Source organism: Corella eumyota, chromosome 2, assembly GCF_963082875.1.
Source record: "Corella eumyota chromosome 2, kaCorEumy4.1, whole genome shotgun sequence".
Lineage (NCBI taxonomy): Eukaryota > Metazoa > Chordata > Ascidiacea > Phlebobranchia > Corellidae > Corella > Corella eumyota.
The window spans coordinates 5,476,402-5,494,012 of NC_137491.1; the positions used below are offsets into that span (position 1 = coordinate 5,476,402).

General features: G+C 31.9%; 8 protein-coding genes across 9 annotated transcripts; 4 read left to right on the forward strand and 4 right to left on the reverse strand.

Moving 5' to 3' along the window:
• The first annotated feature begins 107 nt into the window (after nt 1-107).
• Nucleotides 108-1,329, forward strand: LOC145743427 (uncharacterized). Its single transcript, XM_082561384.1, has 5 exons — nt 108-245; nt 394-561; nt 649-801; nt 904-1,112; nt 1,192-1,329. The coding sequence occupies exons 1-5, from the start codon at nt 185-187 to the stop codon at nt 1,264-1,266; spliced, it is 666 nt and encodes a 221-aa protein (XP_082417510.1). The 5' UTR covers nt 108-184; the 3' UTR covers nt 1,267-1,329.
• Nucleotides 1,330-1,509: 180 nt separating this feature from the next.
• Nucleotides 1,510-6,449, forward strand: LOC145744015 (RNA helicase aquarius-like). Its single transcript, XM_082562106.1, has 3 exons — nt 1,510-5,117; nt 5,196-5,491; nt 5,641-6,449. The coding sequence occupies exons 1-3, from the start codon at nt 1,689-1,691 to the stop codon at nt 5,966-5,968; spliced, it is 4,053 nt and encodes a 1,350-aa protein (XP_082418232.1). The 5' UTR covers nt 1,510-1,688; the 3' UTR covers nt 5,969-6,449.
• LOC145744016 (transmembrane emp24 domain-containing protein 5-like) lies at nt 6,111-7,844 on the reverse strand. Of its 2 annotated transcripts, none has more exons than XM_082562108.1 (4): nt 7,569-7,844; nt 7,345-7,442; nt 7,046-7,241; nt 6,111-6,663 (listed from the first exon to the last, which is right to left on the reverse strand). In XM_082562108.1, exons 1-4 carry the CDS (start codon nt 7,728-7,730, stop codon nt 6,445-6,447), a joined length of 675 nt encoding a protein of 224 aa, XP_082418234.1. In that variant the 5' UTR covers nt 7,731-7,844; the 3' UTR covers nt 6,111-6,444. The 2 variants fall into 2 exon arrangements, with proteins under 2 accessions (XP_082418234.1, XP_082418233.1); XM_082562107.1 differs by having other exon boundaries at nt 7,037-7,241; nt 7,569-7,840.
• Nucleotides 7,845-8,850: 1,006 nt separating this feature from the next.
• Nucleotides 8,851-11,512, forward strand: LOC145743846 (uncharacterized). Its single transcript, XM_082561901.1, has one exon. It carries the CDS (start codon nt 8,899-8,901, stop codon nt 10,693-10,695), a length of 1,797 nt encoding a protein of 598 aa, XP_082418027.1. The 5' UTR covers nt 8,851-8,898; the 3' UTR covers nt 10,696-11,512.
• Nucleotides 11,513-11,552: 40 nt separating this feature from the next.
• On the forward strand, nt 11,553-13,297 carry LOC145743848 (high affinity copper uptake protein 1-like). Its single transcript, XM_082561903.1, has 4 exons — nt 11,553-11,924; nt 11,994-12,069; nt 12,186-12,357; nt 12,456-13,297. The coding sequence occupies exons 1-4, from the start codon at nt 11,658-11,660 to the stop codon at nt 12,655-12,657; spliced, it is 717 nt and encodes a 238-aa protein (XP_082418029.1). The 5' UTR covers nt 11,553-11,657; the 3' UTR covers nt 12,658-13,297.
• On the reverse strand, nt 13,243-15,241 carry LOC145743847 (ribonuclease P protein subunit p30-like). Its single transcript, XM_082561902.1, has 5 exons — nt 15,076-15,241; nt 14,765-14,916; nt 14,461-14,649; nt 14,131-14,270; nt 13,243-13,786 (listed from the first exon to the last, which is right to left on the reverse strand). Exons 1-5 carry the CDS (start codon nt 15,236-15,238, stop codon nt 13,486-13,488), a joined length of 945 nt encoding a protein of 314 aa, XP_082418028.1. The 5' UTR covers nt 15,239-15,241; the 3' UTR covers nt 13,243-13,485.
• Nucleotides 15,242-15,624: 383 nt separating this feature from the next.
• LOC145743849 (protein CREG1-like) lies at nt 15,625-16,345 on the reverse strand. Its single transcript, XM_082561905.1, has one exon. The coding sequence runs from the start codon at nt 16,282-16,284 to the stop codon at nt 15,637-15,639; it is 648 nt and encodes a 215-aa protein (XP_082418031.1). The 5' UTR covers nt 16,285-16,345; the 3' UTR covers nt 15,625-15,636.
• On the reverse strand, nt 16,296-17,131 carry LOC145743850 (small ribosomal subunit protein uS17m-like). The gene has a single exon (XM_082561906.1). The coding sequence runs from the start codon at nt 16,836-16,838 to the stop codon at nt 16,395-16,397; it is 444 nt and encodes a 147-aa protein (XP_082418032.1). The 5' UTR covers nt 16,839-17,131; the 3' UTR covers nt 16,296-16,394.
• Between the last annotated feature and the right edge of the window lie 480 nt (nt 17,132-17,611).

Here is a 17,611-nt window from a genome sequence, read left to right on the forward strand (position 1 = left end):
TGATTTAAAATATAAAAAAAGAAATTTTTATAAAAATAAATTAGATTTACTACTTTATTTGGCCTCGGGCAAAATTCTTTTGTGCAAAAATATTCAGGTCTTTTAAATTATAGTTTACGGAGTTTGTGTAAAATTGTTCAACTGAAGGCTAATAAATTTTAAGATAGTAACAACGCAAAGAAATATGTGTAGAGTGAATAGAGATCGAATGTTGCTACCCATAAGCATATTAAACATCATATCAGGTTATCTTTTTAAACTTTTAAGTTAAATTTCACATAAGAGTATGTTAAAAATTAAAATTATAGAAAATTTTAAGGCTTAAATTGTTCTTTCTTGTCGTATTGTTTGCCAAATTGCTGGTTAAATAAAATTAATTTTTAATTTTGTCAGGTTTAATAGCCACCGCATTGGCATTTGCCTCGTTTTTTACTTCCAGTTGGCTGACTTCAACATCTCCTATGCAAATATCTGATGGTGTTGAGGCTTATAGATCCTACGGCTTATGGGACAATGGGATATCAAATCTTAATTGTGACGTTACACCTTTTAACATTTGCAGTAAGACCAAAATATATTAAAAACAAAAATTAAAGGCGTTTTCTTCATTAAATTTTGTGTTAAACAAGCTTGTTTTATAAATTTTAGTGTACACTCGAAGTGGTATTTTCGCAAGTATGGTGGTCATTATTCCAGCACTTGTTTTTTCGGTTATTTCAATATCAGTTATCGGTAGCGGGGGAAGAATAACAACAAGTGGAACCTTTGCAAGAGCTTCTGGAGTATTTTATTCCCTATCAGGTAAGATTTATTTCAATTATTTTAAGTATTTACTTAGAAATTGTTTAACTTCTTTCTCTACAGAATCTAAAATAAATTATTAATTTATATTACGCTTTTTAGCCGTTGGAATGTTTATTGGTGTTTTGCTGTATTCGCTTCAACATACTCAATGTGTGGTTTCTTGTTCTGTTAACCAGACGTACTTTTCTGATAAAATGAAGGGCTTATCTTTTAGCTATTCATTTTACCTAGCCTGGGTAGCATTTATTTTTATGCTGGTAGCACTGACGTTAGCCTTTGTGTATGGAGGATTATCATCAAAATATAAGGTAGGCTATCTTTGGGGTACTTGATAGAATATTGCTTTGTAAATTTTTTTTTATTTTAACAAAATGTAAATATTTTTAGAGCTCCACATCACTTTATCCTGAAAAAGAAAAAGTTTCAGATTCCACTACTATTAAAAACCCAAATCGCGTGTAATTTTTCCAAATCTTTACTTTGTTTTAAATACCTAGGTGTTTTAGTGATTAACCATACCTGCCTTTAATTGTATTAATAATAAAATGCTAATAAAATAAATACGTGTGATCTTTTAGTTAGATAACTTTACAAATTAAAACTAAGGGAATGTTTTTCAAAAAAATTGTTTTTAAAAAAAAACTCGTGACACAAATCATCTACCAGCTCCATTCCATGTGTTATAAAAATAAACCTAGAAATCGTTTTTTCAACGAAATCTAATTGTCTACTAAATTAAAAACTTAGTATTTTGTTATATTTCTTGTAAAATATTTTATTGTTGGCTGTACAAACTTTTCAAAGATACATTTTAGCAATCATAAAAAACTGTGTGCGTGCAGTTCTTACATTTTAGTTTGTTAAAAATCTAAATTATATTCAAAATGGCTACAAGAACCGCAGGTGCGCCAACAACAAAACAAATGATAACTGATTCCCTGAGCAAAATTGCGTTAAGTAATTGGTCAACAAAAGCTGTCAATGAAGGAGTCAAGTTCAACATCGACATAGTTCAATCAATATTTGACAATGATTTGGCTGCTACTGATTTTAGTGTTCGAAGAATAATGGTGCTCGAATTCAGCCAATATTTAAAAAATTATCTGTGGCCAAACTACACAGATGAATCCAGCTCTGTTGCGTATGTATTGTCTATTGTTTGTATGGTTAATGAGAAATACAGGGAAGCAGTGCCAGCATGGGATTGCTTTAAGGAATCGCCTAAATACTTTTCTTTCTTCTTAAATAAAGTTATGGAAATGGCGTTGGATGATAATGTTCCACTTCGCCAACAAACTCTTTTGATTTTATTCCTGGATCATTGCTACAACAGTCTTGAAGTTGATGTTGTAAGGGATCAAGTGCAGCGTACGATTACCCTCGCGTCATGGCAATGTCTTCTGCCCTCCCGGTTGCAAATGGAGATCTCAAAAAGTGCAAAGTTGCGCAAAGTCTGGAAATCGATTTTGAAGAAAGATGGCAAGGCAAGTGAAGAAACTAAGAAACAAAATACTTTTGACAGAACTTTTCTTCAAAAGTTGATGGAAAAATTTTGTAACATGATTTCTGCAAAAGATTTGGACAAAGAAACAATTGACTACTGTCAACGCTTTCTTGATCTGTTAATTGACCTCGACTCCTGCTTGCCTACAAGAAGATGGTTTAATACTCTGTTAATTGATTCTTTTTTGGTGGTAAGATGCCTCAAGTCAGCATTGTATAAATCTGATGATGTATTTTCGCAGTTGGTTGATACCCTGCAAAGATACACATCATTTGAAGTTAATGACTTAACTGGAGAACCACTAAATAAACAAGAAATGATGGCTGTCCATTATGAGCGAATTCAAAAACTCCAACTGTGTGCCTTTTCTAAATTCCCTACCCTCAAGCAGTTTTCTCTGGAGTCTGTGGCACACATTGATCAAAGAGAATCCTTACAAAAACACTTATCTAAATTATCATTTAAAGAACTTAAGCAGTTAGCCAGTGAATTGCACATTAAAACTTTAGAAAGCGACACTCAAGACACTGTACTTGATATGTTAGTATCTTATCATGAGCGACATCCCTCACAGTTGGATTCCATTAATGCCTCACCAATTTATCCCACTGAGCAGGTGTTATGGGATGAAAATCTCGGCAAAACTGATAATTTTATGATGGATTCATGTCTAGCACTACCCAAGCTAAACCTTCAGTTTCTTACACTTCATGATTACTTGCTTCGTAATTTTGACCTGTTTCGATTAGAATCTGCATACGAAATCCGTCACGATTTAGAAGAGTCTGTAAATAGGATGAGGCCTTGGAGTTCTGAAGATGGATCATGTGTGTTTCAAGGTTGGTCAAGAATGGCTTTACCAGTTCAGACATTTTCTGTTGTGGAGGTAGCAAAGCCTAACATTGGCGAATCATGCCCATCAAGGGTTCGAGCTGATGTCTCCGTTGTTTTGAACACACCTTATCAAACAAAAATAGAGTGGGAGAATTTAAGAAAACATGACATTTGTTTCTTATTGAATGTTCAAGCTTTTAATGTGGAAAAACCCAAACCTGGAGAAAGGCGTCTTCCATTTAAGGATCGTTTCAATGTTTTGGTACGTGGTTGTGAGGTTGAAGGAATGTTGGATGCAGAGGGTCACGTGATAGAAGATGGACCAGAGCCAAAACCAAAGCTTGAAGGTAAAACAAGAATTTTTCGGATTTGGTTGGACACCAATCAGTACCAAGACGATATGCAGGCTGTACTTAAAAACCAGATGGAAGATCCTTACGAATCATTCAACCTCATTGTAAGAAGAAAACCTAAAGAAAACAACTTTAAGGCGGTTTTGACCACAATCCGTGATCTAATGAATACACAGTGTGTTGTGCCAGAATGGTTACATGATGTACTTTTAGGGTATGGAGATCCTGGTGCAGCTCACTACTCGAAGTTAGCTCGCACAATTAACTCTTTGGATTGGAACGACACATTTTTAACCATTGACCACCTACGAGAATCATTCCCGAAACATGAAATTTCAATGGAAGAAAAGGAACCTTTAATGGTACCTCCTTTTAAACTTACATTTAATAAAGAGGATAATCAAATTAATGTTGTTTCACATCAAATACCTAATAGAGGGCCTTATGCACACAATGCACCAAAGCGAAACGGAATTAGGTTTACCCCAACTCAGGTGGAAGCTATTCGTGCTGGAATGCAGCCGGGTTTAACAATGGTTGTTGGTCCTCCAGGAACAGGGAAGACTGATGTTGCAGTGCAAATTATATCCAATTTATACCATAACTTCCCTGAGCAAAGAACCTTAATTGTCACTCATTCTAACCAAGCTCTAAACCAGCTTTTTGAAAAGATTATTCATTTGGACATTGATGAGCGACATCTCCTGCGTTTAGGTCACGGAGAAGAGCAATTGGATACAGAGAAGGATTTTTCAAGATATGGAAGAGTTAATTTTGTGCTATCGCAGCGTCTTGAACTACTTGAAGAAGTTGGAAAACTACAAAACAGTCTAGATGTTCCTGGTGATGTATCTTACACATGTGAAACCGCATGTCACTTTTTTCTGTATCAAGTCTTATCTCGTTGGGAAAAGTTTGAAAGGCAAATCACGGAGTCAGAATCTATTGAGTTAATAAATTCAAGTTTCCCATTTCACAAGTTTTTTACATCTGCACAACAGCCGCTTTTTAAGGGTAAGGCATTTGACGAAGATTGGGAAATTGCTCAAGGATGTTTCCGATACATTCGCAACATTTTTACACAACTAGAGGAGTTTCGTGCGTTTGAGTTACTCAGATCAGGCTTGGACAGATCCCGTTATTTGTTGGTGAAAAGTGCAAAAATAATTGCCATGACTTGTACTCACGCTGCATTAAAGCGCCAAGATCTGACTGAACTTGGATTTAAATATGACAACATACTGATGGAAGAATCTGCACAGATCCTGGAAATTGAAACTTTTATTCCATTGTTGCTGCAAAATCCTTCAGATGGGTACAACAGGCTTAAACGTTGGATAATGATCGGTGACCATCACCAGTTACCACCAGTTGTAAAAAACCTCGCTTTTCAAAAGTTTTCCAACATGGAGCAATCTCTCTTCTCCAGATTGGTGCGACTTGGAGTGCCAGTTGTGCAGTTGGATTCACAGGGAAGAGCTCGGCCAAGTATTTGCGATCTTTATCGTTGGAGATACACCACATTAGGTGACCTTCCACACATTAAAAATTTGAAGGAGTACAAATGTTTTAATCCTGGGTTTACATTTGATTATCAAGTTATCAATGTTGAAGATTATCAGGTAAATTACCAAACTATATATAAATATTTTTATAGGTAATAGAATGTTACTTAATATATAATAAATCAATCTGTTTAGGGAGTTGGGGAATCAGAACCAAATCCATACTTTTACCAAAATCTTGCTGAAGCTGAATACTGTGTTTGTATGTTCATGTACATGCGATTACTTGGATACCCTGCTGAAGAAATTACTATCTTGACTACTTACAACGGGCAAAAGCATTTGATTCGTGATGTGATTAAGCAGAGATGTGGAAGCAATCCTTTGATCGGATGGCCAAGCAAAATAACAACTGTTGATCGATTTCAGGGTCAACAAAATAACTACATTATACTCTCCCTTGTCAGAACAAAAAACGTTGGACACATCAGGTACAATTTTATTCTTTATTTTGGTTAAGGATAATAAATAAAACTAATGCTCTGATTATAACTGTAGTACTGGGCAACATACAGAAATAATTTTGTTTGGATTTTTCTTGTTGTTATTTTCAAATGTATATATGTTTTTTTTTACCTAGGGATGTGCGACGTTTGGTGGTTGCTATGTCTCGTGCTAGACTTGGATTATATGTTTTTGCTCGTATATCCCTTTTTGTCAACTGTTTTGAACTTGCACCTGCCTTCCATCAGCTGACTGCCAGACCTGTCCAACTACATATTTTCCCTGATGAAAAGTTTCCTCCATGCCCAGATAGAGCAACCATGCAGCCTGAGGTTACTGTACAAGATATGAGCCACATGCACCAGTTTGTGTATGATTTGTACTTAAGAGTTGTAAAGAATATGAATGATGATTCTGCTCCAAAACTAATGGCACCTCCAGCAACTGACAAGACTCGAATTTAGCTATGAATTATTACTGACTTTTCTTCGGAAGCTACCACTACTGTTTCAAGGGGTCCCTGCAAAACACCAATTTTTTTAATTAACTCACTTTTTGTTGAATTATAGACTAAATTAGTTAACAATTTTGTCGAGGTAACGACTTTTACCTTAAAAAGATGTATATTTATTGATAACCAATTTAGAAAATTCCTTGTTTAAAAATGTAAAACAAAATAGAGGAATTAAAATAGTTCATCGATGTACTGTGTAACAAACGATTTTGTAACTGCAAAAATGTGTAACTAAAACTAAAATGATTATAAATATTAAATGTGAAATTATTTAAACCACAAAATACTGCCCAAAGTAAAGTTGCTACCAAATAAAATTATACATTATAAACATTTAAACAATTGCGAGTTTGACTAAAATCCAGCAATAGTGAATACTTTTTTCGGTTTAAGACAAAAGGTTTAGGTACGAACTTTAGCTTTTTTTTAGGTACGAACTTTAGCTTTATCATTGAACATGCTTCTAACCATGTAAACCTGAAGTGCAAACACAATTAACATAACAATAACATTAGTAGCAGACCAAATATTAATACGAGTAAAATTTCTTTCAACGATGTTTCGATCTCTAGCTTCCCATGCTCTCAATAAAGCTTGAAGTTGCATCGTCTTGGCATTGTTTGTTTTAATTAGATTCATGGTTTCCTAGAGTACAAGTTCAGAATAGTTTTAGTTTTTATGGGTTTTTTAATTACTAAAACGAAAGTACTAATTCAATGTCACAAAACTTAAGCCATGCCAACATAATTCATAAATAAATATCTACAAAAGTATCTTTAAAAACATTATTTTCTAGTACAAAAAATTTAAATAGTTTTAGCTAAGCAGTACAAAAAGGAACCACAAACAAGCATGCACCAAAACAATTTTGTGTCAACAGTAACTGAAAGATTACCTTTTATAACCATCCCAAATGTAATTATCACCTATACTAGTATAAAATTGTGCAAACGCTACACCTCAAATGCAATCTACAGTTCTACAAGAACACACTCAAAACATATGGACGATACAATACCCCAGCTACCTCCAAAGTGGTAATTTGGTCTCCGAATTGATCCTCAGAGGATACAAACTTCTTCCATTCTCCTTCTTCATCATCTAACTCATCTCCTCCATCACTGTTGTCAATGATCAACTCAAAGAAGACTGTTTTCTTGGTGATTCGACTAAAAGTGTTGTCGAAGCAAATCTCGTAATCTCCCTCCTCAGTAGGATCAATGCTTAAAAAAATATTGTTTATAAAAAACTTAAACTAATGTGTAATGAACATAACGAGAGTTTAGTGATATAATTATGAGGTAATTTATTTAATATGAACCATACGTTTGAATTCCATCATTTCTTCGAAACTCTGTGATTATAGAATTTCCTCTTGGTCCACTAACTCGAAAGTCAATGTCCAAATCACCGCCATCAATCACCTGTGGGTAAGCACAATATTTTTATTTAAAGGAAAAATATAAATTGTAAACTATATACATTAAACTCTAAGCTGCTTAAGGTAGGTATGTTACAAATCAATTACCACATAAGAATATTAAAAGTACCTGGTACTCTATTTCTAATGATTGTCCAGATTTTGCTGGTTGATAATAACATTCTTTTCTTCCTGCTGGAATTTCAGCAGTCAAGTCATTGTCTCGATATCCGTTTGCATAGTTTAGTAAAAGTAAAATATTAAATAAAAATATACAATAAATAAACTGCATTCTTCTGTTCGTCGATATCTTATGTAAAACTTTAAAGTTATGCAAATTGATAATAGTTTACTTTAAGAAAGAAACAGTTGTATCTACACGTCATATCAAAATTTTCTAAGGGAGAATAAGTTACGGAGTTGCCAAAAAAAATTTGCCAAACGAATTAGGCTGACAATTTCTAAAGCGATGTTAACAAATACACTACAAACAAAAACTTACAAAAATATCATTAAAGCTAGAGAAAACAAATTTGCATTAAGTTAAACGTATAAATTCAAAAATATTATTATTTTCCTTTTTTATAACGTAGTATTTTTTCATTCACACTTTGACGTCAGATACGCCGTCAAGCTGTTTAAGATGTTTGGCTTCAGTTAATATCAAGCTGCCAAGGGCAAAGCTGATAAGTAAGTATTGTATACTATTTACTTGTAGTATAGTTGGTTTAATATGTTATTTAAAATATCGCTTGCCTGTTAAACTAATATTTTTTTAAGAACCCAATGTGGTATAACAGTAAATAGATGATATCTTTGTCTTTTTTTGGCAATAGGTGATAGGTAAATTGCTAAATATAAAAATTTAGTTGTTTAGCTGGTTATGTTACTTATTACTAGTGACCTGGTGGTAGTTAAAAAATAAGTAAGGTGTTGTTATGACAGATTAACTATAAAGTAAAAAGGTGTTTCCTTTGTATGTAGCCTATTCTTATAACTAACAATGCCACCACCAGGTTATTAACAAGGTTTTGTATTATGCATAACATTTTAAACTAAGTCTTTTAGTTCACTCTAATTAGTATTCGTATAATAATCATGATATAATTAAATAGGTAAGCCTTTACAGGATCTATACTTAAATTTGTTTATATTTTATTTACATACTTAGTTTCAAGGTTTCAGATTCATTATGTTATCTCGTTTCTTGGATATCTCGCTGAATTTCAATATAGACTATACTATTTTGATTAAAGTATATGGGAAACCACATAACATATTATAATAAGTGACGTGACCAAGTATTTCCCCATGTAAATAAATATAAAAACTTTCTACACTACATGATGTTTTTGGTTATTGAGGTCTTGTATGTAAATGTTGTAATCAATATTTTTTCTTCTACAGCTTGGTTGAAAAGTTTAACTTTTTTAAATATGTAATTTTATAGTTTAAATATAATGTCACAAACACTGCCAGAACAAAGTACACAAGAACATGATCCCACAGAAACTGAAAGACTTACAGCTGATATCGAAAAGAAGGATGTTGAATTTGACCAAACAGAGAAAACCACAAATTCCCAAAATAATTTAGATGAGATCAATTCAAATAATCTTTCCAATCCTCAAGAAGATGAATCTGAACCAGAACCAACAATCGAAAAAGAGGAAACTTTTTCAACTGGCAGCCCTGGGAGCTTATTTTCAGGTCGTACAGACAGTAGGATTGGTCGAAGTGTATTCAGTGTTGATTTAGATGATGAAATATTGGTTGGAGATGAAAAAGATTTTCATGATTCTTGTAGAAGAGGTGATGAGGATATTGCTGCCAGTCTTATTAAAAGTGGAATCAATATCGATTGTCGCAATAAATATGACAGAACCCCATTGCACTGGGTAGCAGGTAATGGTCATCTGTCATTGCTTAAATTGCTTTTAGAAGAAGGAGCTACCATCGATGCGTCGGATAAATTTGGAATGGACGGTCTGTTGTGGGCAGCTTGGTTTGGGCATAGAAAATGTGTTGAGCTAATGCTTCAGGCTGGTATTAAACCCAGCACAAAAAACAAGCATGGTTACATGTGGGTACATTGTGCAGCACAAAACAACAATGTAAACGTTTTGGAAATTCTTGAACAGGAGATGCAGGACTTTGACAAAAATGTTACCGATGATAAGGGTCGGTCATGTCTTCATATTGGATGCAAATATGGTAGACTGGGTGTTGTTGAAAAACTTATTGCTATAGGATGTGATGTAAATCTAAAAGATAAGGCGGGAAATACTCCATTTCATATTGCAATGAAATATGGTTTCCATCAAGTTATTTCCTTATTTGTGGATGCAGGCTTTGATTTAGATCTTACCAATAACAGCCACAAAACAGTCTTGCATGTAGCTGCTGAAGAAGGGTTTGCAATTTGTTGTCAAGTCTTAATTAAGAACGGCGCTGATGTTAATTGTGAAACAGATACAGAGACATGTCCAATTCATTTCTCAGTGATAAATATGCATGAAGAAGCAACCAAGGTTTTAATTGAATGTCAAGCAGACATTGATGCTGGAAATAAGCATAACCAAACTCCACTTCATTTTGCTGTCATGGGAGGTAACTTTAAATTAACTGAAATTTTGATCAATGCAGGAGCAAATCCAAGTCTTCAAGATGCAAGAAATGAGACTGTTTTGCATCTTGCTGCTGAAAATGGACTTGTAGAGATCACAGAACTACTATTAATGGCGAACTCGAATCATGCTGCTGTTGACCAGAAAGGAAAAACACCACTTGCAGTTGCAGCAAGAGGAAATTATGTTACGATTGTAGACATGATTATAAAATCAGAAAGGCACTACTACTATATGCTCTCAACAAATGACACTGAAGGTAAAGAAAAGGTAAAGAATCTTAGTTTTAAATCTGAAAACGATGTGGCAACACAACATCTAAAATCTTTGCTATACAAACTTGCAATGAAACATCTTAAAGGCACAGAATGGAATCAGTTAGCATTTTATTGGGCATTTACGGAAAGGCACATTCATGCAATAGCTGAACAATATACAGGAAGTAAAAGCAATAAAGAGCATGCACACAGGATGCTTTTAATTTGGCTACATGGTTGCCAGGAAAGAGGATTGAACCCGATAAAGGGATTGTACGAAGGTTTGTGTAGTATTCATCGCAGAGAATTAGCTGAAATTATGAGAGCAAAGGCAAATCAAACTGCCCCAGAAAAAAGCTGTGTTATATCTTAAATAATTTATATTATTTTGTTTCGGCCTTTGTATCATTAAAACATACCTGGCTTAGCTTTTTTAATCTTCCCCTTGTCTATAATATGCCTGGTGATTAATTAGATTGTAGATTAGTAACCATTTAAATATTTTTTAACAATATTGCACATATTTATTTAGTTTTTTGTATTGCACTTCATCAACATATTTTTTTAAATTATTTATTTAATTTCTAAAAAAGTAAAACTTTATTTTGATAAATATAGGCTATATTAGGCTATGTATTTTGTGTGTGTAAAAACTTTATAATTTTTTTGAACTCTCTACTTATGCAGTGTTTTTCGATACCGGTTTTGCTTGGTGGTCCAATATAACCAACTATTATTGCCATATTAAATGTAAAAAGTAATGGAGTTAAAAGAAAAATGTTGGGAACCTTAATTTAATGGATATTATGTTTGCATAAGACATTTTGTAGTTAAATGTTTGTTTAAGATTTATGACATTCTTTTGCCACAGGAACAATTGTATTTTTTGTTATAAACATTTGTGGTAAACACATAGCATTTTAAAAGCAAGTGATATATTCTTATAATTTTGTATATGTTTTAACATTATCTTATTTCTACTCGACTGATTTTTTATATCCCCTATGCTGCAAAAAGCTTTTTTAGTTTTAAAGGTGCTTAAAATGTTAACTCTGTAAACCATATTTATTAACTAACAAAAAACCTTGCTAGATTTGTTGAGATTATGACTGCCTTCTTTTTTTAATTTGCACAGTTTTAAACGTCAAACATCTCATGGTACTTACACAAATATTTAACCTTTTCTACTGTCTTTTTTATATCTCATATATTATGTTATTCATATGTAGTATACAATTTAATTCATAATTATGTTTGGTGCAATCCATTTTTTGTAATCCAAAATATTTAGTTTGCTAATCTATTTAAACTATTTTTAGATTTAATGGTTTGTATATGATTACAAAAATAACTGCAAATTTAAAGCAATTAAAAGTGGTCATGTTGTTGTTATCCTTATTTTCGATCTTCTGTTGGTTGTTGGAAATAAATGGGACAGAAACGAATGGCAAAATGAAGCATAATCACCATAATATGATGATGACTAATACTGAAATGGGGATGAACACTTCTATGGCAACTGACCACTCAAGCATGGAAATGGATAATAACAAGCATATCCACAACCACAACAGATTGGAGAATGATTTGGAATCACATACGGTTAAAATTTAAAAACAAATTTATAGCCTTAGAGTTTAATATACTTATTTTTTAACATTACTCTTTTAGATGCACATGACTTTTTATTTTGGAGTTGAAAATGTACAGATTTTATTTGAGGAATGGACCATTAATTCAACAGGAGGTAAATTGAAATATAATTTTTTTTTCACCAAGCGGGTCTGTAGTGGTATCATATTTTTTGCTTCCATTAAAATCAAAAATGACTTTGACAAAGAATACAAAACAAACTTATTTTAGGTATGATAGCAGCTTGTATAGCTGTGTGTATGATTGCAATGTTATATGAAGGTTTAAAAGTGCTTCGAGAGACTTTGTTAAAAAGAAGCATGGTCAGAAAAAAATATGCAAATGTTGGACTTAATAGTAATAGTCTTAATGATGCAATCATTGTAGCAGATCATGAAAAAAAGTAAGTGGTAGTCATATCTTTATACTAATGTGCTAAAGTCTATAATCCCATTTTATCAAAAATAAATATTTATTATTTAATTACAACATTTGTTTTAGACAAAATATGTGTTCCCTTCCTCATGTATTGCAAACTGTTCTACATCTTCTACAAGTATCAGTTAGTTATGCTTTAATGCTTATATTTATGTCATATAACGGATATCTTGCTATATCTATTATCTTTGGAGCTGGTTTGGGTTATTTCTTGTTTGGTTGGAAAAAGTCGGTGATAGCAGATATTAATGAACATTGTCATTAAGTTTTTTTGTACCAAATAAACTTGTGTAGTAAAAAATTAACTTTTATACTTTTGCATTTGTCTTTATGTGATATCTTTGCACGTGCTACCTATTTGATTTTTTGTGTGCTACTTAAATATACAGTGAAAGTACAACATGAAAAATAAATACATAAATTTAAAACCATTTTTAACATTGATTTTAAAACATTTTCATTGTGACATTTATTCCGGCAACCTTATTGCTATGCAGTTACTTCACGCCCCAGAAATTGCAGCATTTTTGGCCTTTTTTTATCCTTGTATAGCAACAAGGCTTTAATTTATTATTTTTTGTTCTTTTTTAAATTGATTATTTTGCAATTTTTCAACTGCGTATACTTATATACTTTTAGAGTGAAATATTATCTTTACGTCCTGTTATTTTGTCTGGTTGTTATTTATAATTGTGTTGTTTTATATTTTTGTAATTGGTGTATAGATTAAATTTTTAGGTAGACAAAAAATTGTATATAATACAAATAATGAAGAGCAAATTTATCGCATAATTTTACTCATGTGTTCTTCAAACCTTTGTAATAAATAACTTTTAAGCCATTATGTTAAATTGCTAAATTTAATCTTTCATTTTATGCGACATTTTTTTAAAAATAAATTAAATGTTTTTAAAATTAATTTAATTTTTGTATGAAGATTACAGAGCTTGGGTATTTTTTAAAATTAGTTTTATTTTAAGAAAAAAAATTACAAACATCATGATATTCCTAATTGGATTTTAATGATTTCAAGCTACATGGTTTTCAAACAGCCATTTATTTTGGTTGAGAAAGTAACAGCGGCTTGAATATTTTATTTTTTAGCTTTTTTACTTGGAACTATATCAAACATCGAATCATGATCTTGTGCGAATCGTTTGTTGTGTAATGAATCCTTTTCTTGCAACAAATCATAATCAATTGTTTCTGTATCAATGTTGCATAATTCAGAGTTTTCCTTTTGCACTAATGGCATTTTTTCAACATAAATTGCACACTTGGCAGTTTTTCTTGTAAAACCATGAACGATCACGTTACGACAGTTTTTGGATACCGTGTGGGGAAATAGATTTTCTTTTACACCAAAAAGGGTGTTCATATTTGCTACATCATATCTAAAAATCCATAAAATTTAAAAATCTCTACTAACTATTTAAATCGGTTATTGACACTAAAGCCCAACCACTTTGACCAAAACAGTACAAAGTTTAGTTGGATCAATAATGATTTGATGGCAAAAAAACAATGTAGTCAGCATTTTATATGATTGTTGTTTGCAATGTTTGAAAAAAGTGAATGTGGAAGCAAATACATTTGTTTGTTTATATCAACTGAGTCATCATCAATTAAATATTGTTGTTCGGTCAATAGTTGTTAGTCATTGAAAGTTGTTAAGTCAAACTTCCAATGCACTTAAAAGCTAATAAACAAAAAATTGTTTGTAACAGTTTAAACTTACGGTCCTCTAAGTTCCAATGGCACCAAGGCATTACTTGATAAAATAAGATTCTTTCCATTTGATATTTCCATGAGCTTTTGCATGGATGTGATTGTTGTGCGAAATATATTTCGATCTCTTAGCATGGGAGAATAACAAACCTATATTTAAAATCAAAAGTGATATACTAGTATTAAATAGATAGGCTATAACCCTTCATCTTCATATGCTGCTTAGCATACAGTAAACAAACAAAAGAAAATTTATTTGCTGGAATTTCCAATGAAGTCATAATAAGCACTACTAAATAATTGGATGTTGTGACAAAAGCTGTTTTATAATTTAACTTACCTCAAAATGCACTCCTCTTGTTATGGCACAACTGACTGTGGTGTGCTTAAACATAAAAGGTAATTTTTCATTTCCATCAATACAAATAATATCAATATTAAGTTCTGTGCAGGCATTGTGAAATAACTTATCAGTTCTTGGTAAAACAGCTATGATGTCATATAAACCCGATGAAAGCACATCTCTAACCTTAAAAATATTTAAAACAGATTTGTAATGGTTTAAAAAATGCTTAAGACAAATATAGTGAAATTAAGTTTGGTGGACTTTGCATATTTAAATATGAACTATTTGATTAGTTTACTTTGTGCAGGTCATTAAGTTCATTTAACTCAATTGTGATTCTCGTAAACTGATGCATTTCTTTTTCATTTATTTTCATATATGTTCGACTCTCTCCATCAATTTCTAATTTTTCAGGTGGTTTGGGTACAACAACTTTCTTTTTTCGGCTATCTAAAAAGAAAAAAATGCACTTGCATCCTATTAAAACCATTTTATTAAAATATTAAAACCATTTATTATACAAGAATATTAAAACCATTTATTATACAAGAATAAAAATATTTGAGGTGAAAAAATAACAAAAGATTAAAGAAAAAATTTTAATTTTACCTTTTTCTTGGCTTGCTGAACCAACATAATTTGTTAAAGCCACAGCTTCGTATCCAAGTTTAATTAAATCTTTTAACTTTTTAGTAGCGTTTTTAACATTGTTATCAATTGTTAAATTTAAATCATAAAACTTTCCATGACTCAGAATTGGCAAATTTGCCATATTTTATTCTGCAAGGAAAAAATAACACAAATTAAAAATAAAATCATGTACATTTAAATACTGAGATTAAATAGCTAGCTGAGAAGGAAGTAAAATGAGTACAATAATGACAAGATTCAAGTACATATTTCACACATACTTACACTTTTTAGCATTTTAGAAACGAAAATCTAGTAAGTTGACAAATAAACCAACATTAAAGAGAAAGAAAAATATTTTAAAACAATTTACACACAAGTGATTTACCAATCATGTACAGTTAAAATTAATAAATCGATAAATGGTTAAAATTAAAAACTATACATATAATAAAATAATTATGATTATTCTTAAAATAAAATCTCTGGTTAGTCAACAAGCAAATTAAAATTTGTAATCCACAATCAAACCAGGTCATTTTATTTTGGTGTAGCAGCAAAATAATCTTCCAGGGACACTAGAGAAGGGTAACCAAAATAATCCAGAAACCAAATAAACTCGATGTTAAATCGAGCTGGATAGAAATGATGACCAGGTGCTTCTTTCTCCCAATCCTTCATATGGGGATGACGAGAAAACAAAGTATTTAAAGCAAATGTGGTCTCGGTGGGCGATAAATCTTTAGAAATAGACCCAGTTAAAGTCAACCGGGAGCATCGTGGATTCTCTGAATCCATTCCCTCACTCCGACAATATTTCGTTTCTGCCTCAGTTACAGTAAAAGAAGCTTCATTATGGTCTTTAATATCCATCATTGTAGCATCTCTGTCAAAAATATAGAAATAAGGAATACCAGTGCTGTTGTCTACAGGTCCATCACTCATTGAGGCTATGTTCCCAAAAGGATATCCCTTTATTCTGTCCTGAGTTGAAATGGTTGTAATCACACCCCAGTCTACATGATGCACAAGATATCTTGCTCTTGCAGCTTTATCATGATAATTGGGAGGATGATAGGGGTCCGCTATATTAAAAATTTCAGTTTCTTCAAACTCGATTTTTTCAAAGGTTTCAGCACTGGATGTACAACAACAAATAAGTGCAACAAAAATACAAAGTTTTAACATTTTTATCGACTTTTAAATCTCTAAATTCTAAAAGGAAAACACAAAAAAGGTTTAGTTACTTTTAACAATTTACAAACATTTTACATAAAACAATTTAAATTTTAAACAAATTATTTCAATGGTTGTTCCCACAGGTCTACTTTTGTAGGAATTTCATATGAATGCTTTGGCGAAATTTCACGCTTTTTAATTTCTTCGCTCATTTTCCTTAAAGTTTCATCATCAATTAATTTTCCATGTAGGTATTTGTCTTTTTCTACTCTTAGGCCAGTTAATGGATCAACAATATGACCAGCAGTAAATACCACTTCTTGTATTTCATGTGTTTCAATGTTTAATCTTGGTGTGTCTAATTTTTTTAAAAGAACAACATCACCGACTTTTGCACTATTGTCTGGGTCATGTACTTCCAAATGTTGGTGGTCAGGAAAATAAACACATAAAAGTTCATTAAAACGATTTAACTGAACTGCAACCCGGACTCGTTCACTGAATTCTTTTGAAACCACTTTTCCTATAGCAAGTTTAAGGCCTACAAATTTAGAATAATCCATATTGTCCAGTAGTAAGACTGAAATTTAAAATGGAGTTATAATTTTAACTAAAAATAAAACAAATTTCTAATGTCGGCTGTGGCCCGTGGGCAGGTGGGGCAGTCGACCAGTCGTGACTGGGCCAATAACCATCTGACCATTCTGCCATTCTGCCATTAAACAGTTAAAAGACAGTCTTGTGATTTCGCTATCGTAGTAACCTTGTTTTGTATTTATCAAAGTAATTTACCAAGTTTAACAAATTATACGTTGCTTGTCTTTCTGTTTGTATAACATTCAATACATAGAGCAAAAATGCATATACAAATCTCTAATTTACATTTTAAAAATCTAAACAAAGGACGGCATGGACCTTCTCTCAAATAACAACACATAGAAAAAAGAAAACTCATTAAACCGTGATGTAAATATTTTTAGTTAATATTTGTTTATTTAAACCAATGATCGTTTATATCGTATATATATACGATTATTGTTTAAACCCATATAATTTTATTAAAACTTTTACTGCAATTTCAACTCATTTAGAAGATTAAAAATCGAAAAATTGCTCACAACAACCGGTAATTTTTAGTATATTTTTTATTAATACAAACATATTTAGTCTGATTTGGCGTTATGTGATTGCGTACCAACCAAATATTTTAAAACTATTTTTGTACTGCAATTTAAACCTATTTTGCAAGTTTGCTAGGCCTAAGAGCACAGGAACATGTGTATCTACGTCAAGTCAATACTGAACCCTGTCAACCACCATATACTTTTTAAGTAAG

Bases quoted from the DNA above. Each gene is read 5' to 3' on its own strand.
- LOC145743427 (XM_082561384.1), top strand. From the start codon at position 185: ATGTGTAGAGTGAATAGAGATCGAATGTTGCTACCCATAAGCATATTA. The intron at 246-393 runs GTTATCTTTTTA...TAATTTTGTCAG, and splicing joins CATATTAAACATCATATCAG to GTTTAATAGCCACCGCATTG. The intron at 562-648 runs GTAAGACCAAAA...TATAAATTTTAG, and splicing joins TACACCTTTTAACATTTGCA to TGTACACTCGAAGTGGTATT.
- LOC145743847 (XM_082561902.1), bottom strand. From the start codon at position 15,238: ATGGCAAATTTGCCAATTCTGAGTCATGGAAAGTTTTATGATTTAAAT. The intron at 14,271-14,460 runs GTAAGTTAAATT...TTTTAAATATAG, and splicing joins CAAGAGGAGTGCATTTTGAG to GTTTGTTATTCTCCCATGCT. The intron at 13,787-14,130 runs GTAAGTTTAAAC...ATGGATTTTTAG, and splicing joins CCATTGGAACTTAGAGGACC to ATATGATGTAGCAAATATGA.
- LOC145744016 (XM_082562107.1), bottom strand. From the start codon at position 7,730: ATGCAGTTTATTTATTGTATATTTTTATTTAATATTTTACTTTTACTA. The intron at 7,443-7,568 runs GTACTTTTAATA...GCTTACCCACAG, and splicing joins CATTAGAAATAGAGTACCAG to GTGATTGATGGCGGTGATTT. The intron at 7,242-7,344 runs GTATGGTTCATA...TATTTTTTTAAG, and splicing joins AGAAATGATGGAATTCAAAC to CATTGATCCTACTGAGGAGG.
- LOC145744015 (XM_082562106.1), top strand. From the start codon at position 1,689: ATGGCTACAAGAACCGCAGGTGCGCCAACAACAAAACAAATGATAACT. The intron at 5,118-5,195 runs GTAAATTACCAA...CAATCTGTTTAG, and splicing joins TCAATGTTGAAGATTATCAG to GGAGTTGGGGAATCAGAACC. The intron at 5,492-5,640 runs GTACAATTTTAT...TTTTTTACCTAG, and splicing joins AAAAACGTTGGACACATCAG to GGATGTGCGACGTTTGGTGG.
- LOC145743849 (XM_082561905.1), bottom strand. From the start codon at position 16,284: ATGTTAAAACTTTGTATTTTTGTTGCACTTATTTGTTGTTGTACATCC.
- LOC145743850 (XM_082561906.1), bottom strand. From the start codon at position 16,838: ATGGATTATTCTAAATTTGTAGGCCTTAAACTTGCTATAGGAAAAGTG.
- LOC145743848 (XM_082561903.1), top strand. From the start codon at position 11,658: ATGATTACAAAAATAACTGCAAATTTAAAGCAATTAAAAGTGGTCATG. The intron at 12,070-12,185 runs GTAAATTGAAAT...AACTTATTTTAG, and splicing joins GACCATTAATTCAACAGGAG to GTATGATAGCAGCTTGTATA. The intron at 12,358-12,455 runs GTAAGTGGTAGT...CATTTGTTTTAG, and splicing joins GTAGCAGATCATGAAAAAAA to ACAAAATATGTGTTCCCTTC.
- LOC145743846 (XM_082561901.1), top strand. From the start codon at position 8,899: ATGTCACAAACACTGCCAGAACAAAGTACACAAGAACATGATCCCACA.